This window comes from Triticum aestivum, chromosome 3A, assembly GCF_018294505.1.
Source record: "Triticum aestivum cultivar Chinese Spring chromosome 3A, IWGSC CS RefSeq v2.1, whole genome shotgun sequence".
Lineage (NCBI taxonomy): Eukaryota > Viridiplantae > Streptophyta > Magnoliopsida > Poales > Poaceae > Triticum > Triticum aestivum.
The window spans coordinates 560,223,862-560,233,727 of NC_057800.1; the positions used below are offsets into that span (position 1 = coordinate 560,223,862).

At 43.8% G+C, this 9,866-nt stretch overlaps 1 protein-coding gene across 1 annotated transcript; it reads right to left on the bottom strand.

Annotated features, from left to right (window-relative positions):
• Positions 1-2,376: 2,376 nt before the first annotated feature.
• On the bottom strand, positions 2,377-5,405 carry LOC123058639 (disease resistance protein RPM1-like). The gene has a single exon (XM_044481345.1). The coding sequence runs from the start codon at positions 5,403-5,405 to the stop codon at positions 2,763-2,765; it is 2,643 nt and encodes an 880-aa protein (XP_044337280.1). The 3' UTR covers positions 2,377-2,762.
• Between the last annotated feature and the right edge of the window lie 4,461 nt (positions 5,406-9,866).

The window sequence follows — 9,866 nt, forward strand, 5'->3', positions numbered from 1 at the left end:
TGATTTCCTGCGAAACAAAAAACAAATAAAAAACATGAACTAGCACTAGGCACTAAACTAATAGGTTAGTGTAGAAAATAATATAAATGGCTATACCAGGCATATAAAAATGATAATATAATAGTATGTAATAATAAAAAATTATAGATACATTTGAGACGTATCACCCTGACATCATGCATCGGTCTCATCTTACTAAGAACACAACTTCCTTGTACTTCGCTGGCGTCGAAGATGTCGACAGTGTCCTCCGAGCCGGACACAATGTCCCTCGTCTGGTCGATCCATGCTTCTCTGGCCACACTGCCCTTAATGCTCCAAACCTCCATCTCATGAAGGAAGAGTTGCATGCTGTGGAGATCATCGCAGAGCCATACGACATCAGGACATACGACCCAGAAGCGTCATCCATGGTCGGTTGCTTTGCCGCTAAGCAAGGAGAGTAGGCCACGGATCAAAGAAGCAATCGGCCATGGAAATATTGGACTTCCTTTCTATTGTTGAAGAAGGAAGGAGGAAGCTTCATCTGCTATCAAATTTCTGGTAGGAAACCAAGTTCAATGGGCAGTGTTGTAGCACCAATTAGAAGATATTTTCAATCACTTTATGCCAAAGTGAGATCCTTGGGTCCACTGGCAGTTCCCCTTCAATCTGTGCCATCTATTCCCGGGTAAGTAAACACATCCTCCAATGAATCGGTCGCTTGCTTACAAAGTGCAAAAGAATATATAAAAACAGCTCTAACATTTCATTGAACATATGGCAGCATGAAAAAGACAAACCTGAGCATATAAATAAATATGTTTATTTGAGGGCTATATATGTAAAAAGACAAACCGAGACAAATGCAAATTCCCAAACGGACAAAAGATGCTCAGGTTTTGGGCAAATTCCCAAACGGACAAACCGAGACAAATTCCCAAAATGACGATTCCCTTGGAGATGCCGGTTTTTTTTTTTTGTTTGAGGAAAGTCGAAACCACAGCCGCGGTCGGCCCCGTCCTCTCACGCTCGCGATGTTGGCACGCGCCGCTCGTTAACTGGAGTCGAGCGAGCGTGTTGCGCGACTGAAGCCGGCGTGGCCGGCCGCAACCCAGCGGTTAGCGTCGCCGGAGCCCTCGGGCTTGGGGCGTCCGGGCGAAGGGCAGGGATTCAATCGGCGGGGCCCTTACTCTGCATTGCACGCGCCGTGAGTCTCTGCTGCTAATTCTTGCACAAATTTGTATAGTTTGCACAGATGGGGCAAAAGGTAGTTCCCTAGCCGCCCGGCCCTATGCTGTTAGAGGATGCAATCGATGACCATGCGCATGACTTCAGAAACGTGATTCGAATCTAGTACAATGTTCAGAAAGAGAATCGTCTGTTGGCAATTTATGATAGACATAATACTGCCATCTGATCACAACTAGGCGATTACTGCTGTTCCATATATTATCATGTTTTTTGTACTCCTGCTGCGGATCATGTTAGCTTTAAACGAAAATTAGAGGGATGCGGGTTATCCGGTTATGGTAACTGTGAAAGCAGCTAGTGAGCAGGGCATTTGTCACACTCACTTGACAGTCTTTTCATTGCAGGCACATACTATCCCGAATATCACTAAACGAGGCAAAAAAAAAAATCACTAAATGAGCTTCTTGGAGCCTGTTTTTCTTTCTTAAATCGAAAACCACATTTTTAATGTTTCGAAAAGGAAATCCGAGTTTTCGTCCCACGAGTACATATACACTACATACCTGTAGACTTTTATAAATAAATATGTTTATTTGAGGGCTACATGAAAAAGACAAATATGTGGATCTGTATAGATGTACTGTCGCTGCTATAGATCCACATGTTTGTTTTGTTTTTGTGCTGCCCGCAAATGAACATATTTTGAACAAAATTGTGCATATATGGTATATCTATATCACATCTAGATGTATGTGTGTTTTTTTATTTCTGAAGCTTTGAAATTTGACTTCTAAAAAAATTGAAAACAATTTTGGACAGGGAGCTAAAATGCTTCTCTCTATATATACCATCTCTTGTGCTAACACACCTGAAGTTATTAGAGGACTGCAAAAACTTTTGGAAGAAGCACGGCACAATACCTAGTTGGGTTGCTAAAAGAGAAAGCTAGATGATATGGATAATCTACTAACCATAAACGAATTGCTCTTCTGCTGCATTAATTGATCAGCTTTGGATGAGTATATCAAACACACCTATACTTTGCTGCTTCACTGAAGAATCGTTTCTCAAGAGGAACATGAGGTACTAGTAATGTATAACTACTGCAGAAGATAGAATTCTCTGCCATTTGTTATGCATAATTTACACAAGTTTCGGAATAAAGCGTGTACTTTTCTTGATGCTATATCAGTATCTGTCTAAATATTGTTGTGCAATCCAGTTTGCCTGAATATAAAAACCTTCTAATATCTCATAATTACAATTTACAGCAAGCAATTCTACTGACTGCTAACATACTCAAAGGAGCTTCTTTATGGTACATTGGGCCTTAAAGATTAAACATAAGGGCACCTTTCATCTAAAATGTACACCTAGTTTGGAACCGGTAGAGGGAGCAGCGAGGCAGTGGAGGCTCTGCTGATCATTGGAAGCGAAGCATGGCACACGGAAAAGAACCATGCTGTCACTGTCATGGCGACACACACACACACACACACACACACACACAAAAGGGAAAAAAACTCTTAAGATATCATCATCTTCAAATCTTGTCAGCTCGTGGTAGGAAACCTATTTGCAGGACAATTTTAGGGCTGCCCAAACTGTTGAATGATCTGGATAGATGGAATATGTCTGACCCTTATAAAATCATCACCACCATCCCCCAATTTACCAAGAAAGGAGCTTGACATGCCCACCAATCTCAACCTCTGCAATGTAGCAAGTGACTGGAACCCAGCAGGAATAGCTGCCAACTTTGCACATGACATGATCCACACTTCTTGAACACATGGCATTGCTCCATCAACAACATCCCACCGCTCCAGTTCCTCAAGTTCAGTTATGATGAAGATTTTCAGCTTTAGAAAACCGGAACGGCAGCATCTCATTACTTTCCCCTTGTATGCATTGTTCAGCTGGAGGAACAGCAGATTCGGCAATCGAACAAGAACTGAAAGCGGGTCATCTTCCAGCTCTGAGAAGCTCAAGCGCAGCTTTGTAAGGTTGTGTAGTTGAGCAAACCAATTTGGCAATGTCTGCAAAGATCCAGCTAGATGCAGCTTCTGTAGACATGAAGAAGGTTTCAACATTGCAAGATCAAGTGGCCTGGTGCCATCGCTAGGGAAGATGGATAGGTATGATAGTTCCTTCATATTGTTCACAGAAGAGCATAGCTCTTTGGCATCTTCATTTTTTAAATCCTCTATCGAAAGCTTCTTCAGCTGGGTAAGGCTTGCAATCTCACAAACCACGGCTGTGCTTGCTTGCAACCCAGTTAATATCTGGAGTTTGTCAAGCTGATTAAATCCTATCGGGATCTGGATGCATTGGTCATCTTGTTTCATCTCTAGATGTCGTAGATTTCTTAAACATTTGATTTGAAATGTGATTCTCTTTATCTGAGTCTTCCTGATATCAAGAGTTTGCAAGTGATAGAGCTTGTTCATTGTTCTTGGGAGCTTCTTCAACTTCGTTCCCCTTAGTCCAAGGTACCTCAAGTGAACTAAGCCTCCGATCTCTTTTGGAAGTTCTAGCATGTTACCATCTTCAAAATCCAGAATTCTTACCAGACCAAAGCTCCTTGAAATAACATTGCATTTAATTGCAATTGGTGCACTGTTGTTGAACATGAAAACAGATCGCAATCTTTTCTTGTGTTCATTGCTGAATGATACATGAGGCATTTGCATTGATACGCGCCGATCACTAACACTTGGGCCTTTATCAGCGCAGATGATGGAAAATTTCTCATTTTCAGACAGCCAAATGGCAAGATCGTGAAGAAGATCATGAACTCTGCATGCTTTTACTCTCCCACTGATGCTTGCTGTTGCCACTTCTACCATGCTTTTGTTGATCAGCTCCATGAGGTACTTCTCTGCAGTCATTTCAAGTGTCTCATCAGCCTTTTCTTTCACAAACCCTTCGGCAATCCATAACCGAACTAATTTCTTTCGGGAGATCTGTGACTCATATGGGATTACAGAGAGCAGCATAAAACATGGCTTCAAAGGCTGTGGGAGGTCCCTATAACTTGAGAGCAGTGTCTGCTGGATTCCCATTTGACCATTGCTTAGATCCTTCTGAATGCTTGCCAGGACACTTTTCCATTTAGTATCTGTTTGTTCTTTCCCGGACATCATACTCCCTGCAGCAACAATAGCAAGAGGCAAACCAACACACTTCTTCACAATGTCCTCGGCAGTTTCCTTTAGAGCGTCCGGGCATATTCCATCCTGCAAGAATGCCTTTTTGCAAAACAAATTCCAGGAATCTTCAAATGGCAATGGCTGAAGCTGCTGCACAGTGCTCTTTACGCCTTCAACTGAGCCAGCCACGGCGGCATTACGAGTTGTCACAAGCACTCGGCTCCCGCTGCATTTTCTGGGCAGTACTAGCTTGATGATATCCCACAACCCTCTGTCCCAGACATCATCAAACACAAGCAGAAACTTTTTACAGCCAAGGCCACTCAAGAGCAATTCTAGGAGCTGCTTCTCGCAGAGGGAGCTCGCCTCTGCAGAGGGGATCTTCATCAGCCCGTTGGCCATCTCACAGAGGACAGAGTGCAGCTCCATCGTTTTCGACACATAGATCCACGCGCAGCATTCGAAATGCTTCTTCACGTCCGGGTTGGTGTACACCTTCTTGGCAAGTGTGGTCTTCCCAACACCTCCCATGCCAACCAAGGATATGACACTTAGCTCCGACTCTGAGCCTCCATCCAAGATATGCCGAAGCAACACATCCAGATATTTATCCAGGCCTACAACATCTATGTCATGAACCATCGGAGATGAGGCTAAAAGACCATGGATCCACTTATCACTTGATTCTCTAGGTCTTTCAACTGCATACTCCAGTCGGCGACGGGAGATGTCACTCAGCTGAGCCCGGATACGCCTGATCCGAGCCCCGACGTCATGCCTCGATCTCAGCTTACCAAGAACACAGCAGCCTTGTACTTGGCTGGCGTCGAAGATGTCGATGGTGTCCTCTGAGTCGGACATGATGTCCCTCATCTGGTCAATCCATGCTTCTCTGGCGACGCCGCCCTCAATGCTACAAACCTCCATCTCGTGAAGGAAGAGCTGCATGCTGTGGAGCTCATCACGGAGCCATCCGACATCACGACTTACGGACCAGAGGCGCCGGCCATGGTCGGTTGCTCTGCTACTAAGCAGGGAGCCTAAGACATGGATCAAAGAAGCAAGCACGGGTTCGGCCATGGAAATGCTGGTCTTCCTTTCTGTTATTGGAGAAGGAAGGGGGAAGCTCGGTAGTCCGTATGCTACCAATTTTCTGGTAGGAAGTCGAGGTCAATGGGCAGTGCTGTACCACTGATTACAAGATACTTTCAACCACTTTATTGCCAAACTGAGATCCTTGGGCCCACTGGCAGTTCCTCTGCAATCTGGGTCAACTATTCTTATCAACCGTGCATAATTTCCCAGAAGCTAGATGCATAAAACGATGCTTGACCAACTGGATAAATCTTAAGCCGACAAATGAGCCACACGCATCCAACGCCATCAATTCTCTCCCGATTTCCTACCTCCCGATTTCTTTCCTTTCCCTCATGTCCTCCCGATTTCTTTCCTTTCCCTCACGTCCTCTCCCGATTTATTTCCTTTCCCGCACATCCTCCCCTGATTTTATCGGGCACACCCGCTCGTGCCTTCCTAATTTTCGTAATCATCATTTATGGCCCCACATGTCTTCTTGATTTTCAGCAAAAATAATGCTTGGACTAGGATTTGATCTCCGGTCTGTAAGTAATTAACAAATGGAGCTAACCACCTCATCTATGACACTCATTGTTGAACAATCTAAGGGAAATACTGTTTTTGACATGTTTTTGCCTTTAATATGTTAGCACCGAAAAACTTTTTGTTTCAAGCATCGTGGTAACTTTGATCATTGGAAATAAATTTGTTGAACCCGCCCCCCGGTAATTTCTATAAATAGCACGATAACATTCACACCATAGACCTGATAATTTAGATACAAACGTCGTGGTAACTTTAACCATTGGGGAAGACAAATGTGAAAAGATACCCGAATAATTTATGTGTAAATAGATGATAATATACGCAGCGCACATCTGATAACTGAGGTAGAAGCACCATGGTGACTTTGACCATAAGGAATATTTTTTTTTGAAAAGATACTCCAGTATCTTCTGTGTAAATAGCACGGTAGTATACCTCCCTCCCCTGGCATTTTTATGTGTAAATAGTATGAAAACATATGCACTGCGATAACTAAACACCATGATAAGTTTTTGACCCGTGAGGGGGGGGGAGATTTGTTGCTGAAACATATCCCTGATAAATTTTGTGTAAATAGCATGATATTTTAAGCACTACGGGCTTGATAGGTTACCTAGAATCACCATGATAACTTTTTTGCCCTGAGAAAAAGTTGTTTAAAACATCCCCAATATTTTTGTGTAAATAACATGATAATATAAGCACCGCATAACCGATAACTTGCAATATAAACATGATGGTAACTTTTTTACCAAAGGAAAATAAGTTGTTAAAAATATACACTCGCCTCGCGCGTGAGCCTCTTGGATGAACACAACACATGACGTGCCACGGGAAAGTCACATAATGTTTAGTGTCATGAGGGGCACACATGCTATAGGCGTGATAAGTTACGCAAAAACATCATGGTAATTTTTGACCTATGGAAAAAGCTACTGAAACACACCCAGGTTTTTAGGTGCAAGTACTATGATAATATACGAACCGTAGACCCGGTAACTCATGTACAATCCCCCATGGTAACTTTGACGGGGAGGGGGGGGTTGATGTACATATACCCTGATAACCTATGTATAAGTACCACAGTATTTTATACATCGAAGACCTTATAACTTGTGTACAAAACACAGTGGTAACTTTGAAGGAGTGTAGTTGTTGAAGCATAGTACCTGATACGTTCTATGTAAATAGCACGGTAAGTTATGCAACACATGCCTGATAACTTGCATACGAATATCATGGTAACTTTGTTCTGAGGAGAAATCATATGATAGACGTGAAGAATTGGCAGTTTTTCCGGGGGTGAGCGCTCGAGATGTGCGGGAGAAGCAGGTTTCTCGGGCGAGCCTGCGGGGTCATTTGGGAGGAGGCGAGGTCAAAGAACGAGAGATCATATGATACTTTAAAATGAAAGAAATAGAGGTATGGCAGTTTTGCTTATATAGCACACGTGTGTCAAATATCACAGTCCTTCTGTTATTGGAGAAGGAAGGGGGAAGCTCGGTAGTCCGTATGCTACCAATTTTCTGGTAGGAAGTCGAGGTCAATGGGCAGTGCTGTACCACTGATTACAAGATACTTTCAACCACTTTATGCCAAACTGAGATCCTTGGGCCCACTGGCAGTTCCTCTGCAATCTGGGTCAACTATTTCTATCAACCGTGCATAATTTCCCAGAAGCTAGATGCATAAAACGATGCTTGACCAACTGGATACTCCCTCCTTCTTTTAAAGAGGGTACTTCCAACTTTGTTGGAGGGTCAAACTATCTCAAAGTTTGACTGAGTCTGGAGAAAAATATATCAATGTTTATGAAATCAAATAGGTATATGATGAAAATATATTTTATCATGAATTTAGTGATAATAATTTGATGGCGTAAATATTGGTGTATTATTATATAAATATGGTCAAACATAAAAAAGTTTGACTTGCCAACAAAGTTGGAAGTACACTCTTTAAAGGACGGAGGGAGTAAATCTTAAGCCGACAAATGAGCAGCCCGCGACCCGGAGTTCGATAGGATCCATATGTTAAAAAAAGCAAAACACAGTAAACAGTTTCACATCCTTGCTACATGAAGTCACATTTCAGTTCAGTTAAGACCTAGGTGGCAGAACGATCTGCTTTTTTTCCGGGGAAACCATGTGCTTACTGCTTTGACTTTAACATGCTCTTTTGCCGGATATTTTTTTTATGTTTCAACTTTCAAGCACTGGAGAAGCATATGGGCCTTGGTGATCTGGCTTCAAGGCACTAATGCACAATGGATTTTTAGGCTCACTCAGCCTGTCAGCATGGGCTGAAACTGGAGCCCGTCTTTGGAGCTTTCAGTGTGTCTACATTGAGCCTTGAGTTGTGCATTGTGATCTTCTTCCGGGCCTCAAAAGTTGCTAATGGACGGAAGAAAACTCACACACTACACTCTAAATTTCTAAGTAACTCCCTTAGTCCATACAGAGTAGCTCTCTGTTCTTGCATACTTCCAGGGATTTGTTCTACATGCTGCAAACTGTTATTGAGCTGAATGAATTTGGTGCCTCTGCCGCTTTTCATCACTGTTAAGAAAAGTCCTGACGTACTTCTCATCTCTGTAATTTTTGTGTGTAGGTGTATCATGTCCGAGGTTGCGTCAGGTTCAAACACTGAGGACTCTGAGACTCTCGGTCAGTGCCGAGTTAAGATCTGAGACTCTCAGTCATCAATCACAGCAACCAACCATCCTAGTGCAGCATCGAACATCTAGCATAACAACGCCATTACGTACGTACATAGTGGGGATCACACTAGGAGGGGGAGCGGCATGAGCAGCTGAGCACCCCCTTTGGCCGATTTTCTGTCCGCTTCGCTTACGACGGAATCGCATTACGTCCGGGTGCATTGCAAGATTGTACTATGAGTTAACGTTTTGTTCTTGGCTCATCAGATTTGGAAGGCCCCCGTCGATCTCATCCGTGCTCCTCCTGTGGCTCCTGGAGAAACCAAACAGCCAACCGTGGAAGTGGGATGCGCGGCTGCCGGCAAGCATGCAATGCAACGCACGTAGCGTACGTGCGTCAAAGACTGGTGAAAAGATGAGACCCGCCGCAGTCCGCACGGTCCGATTATGTTCTTCTGAATGATATACATCGGCGGCCGGAGGACCACCGGCGCGCCGAGGTGGAGGAGGATGAACCTGGCCGCGTTCGTGCGTGTGCTGAGCAACAGCTGCTGGCTACCATGTCAAAGTCGTCCTTGTCCGGCACCACATTGCGTGGCTTTTGACATTTATGTGTCACCTTCCCATTATTCCCCTCCAATGGTGAGCGCGCAGCAAAGGCTCGGGAGCGGGCCATGCCATGTTTCCCTTGGAGCCGAGCGTGCTGCCTCCGTGTGCCACTTGCGGCAGTAGCTTGGCGAACATCTGTCCCTGCGGCCCACGGATTTTGTAACGTCACTGGCTGATTGATTGACCAAGTGATACGATTGCAGCAACACGTCGGCCGGTGAGCTTCGAAATGCTGTACACAAAAGGAAGGACCATTATCTCGCAGAGTTCTGTACTTCTCTACTTCTGCAAGAGTTGTGTAGTACAGCTTTGCTTAATTCCTAAGACATGCAGTACAGATTAGTCTGGTGCATGCACAATATGCAGGCATTACATCGTCGTGTTAATTGCGTCATCTGTATATATAAAAGCAAACCAATATATAAAGCATTACGCCATATGCATTCTACCACTTGTTCGCTTATTCCCATTTTCCAGCTTGTGGCTGCATGGTAGCTTTTTTTTATATAGCTCTGCTTGTTGGAGTATACAGAGAATATATCTATCCCACGTCATGCTCATCACCAACAGTGATGCCCTGTTTCGTTTTTTTTCTTTTTTTTTGCGTTGTTTATGTTTGAAACATATACTGGTTGCCAAAAAAACGGAGG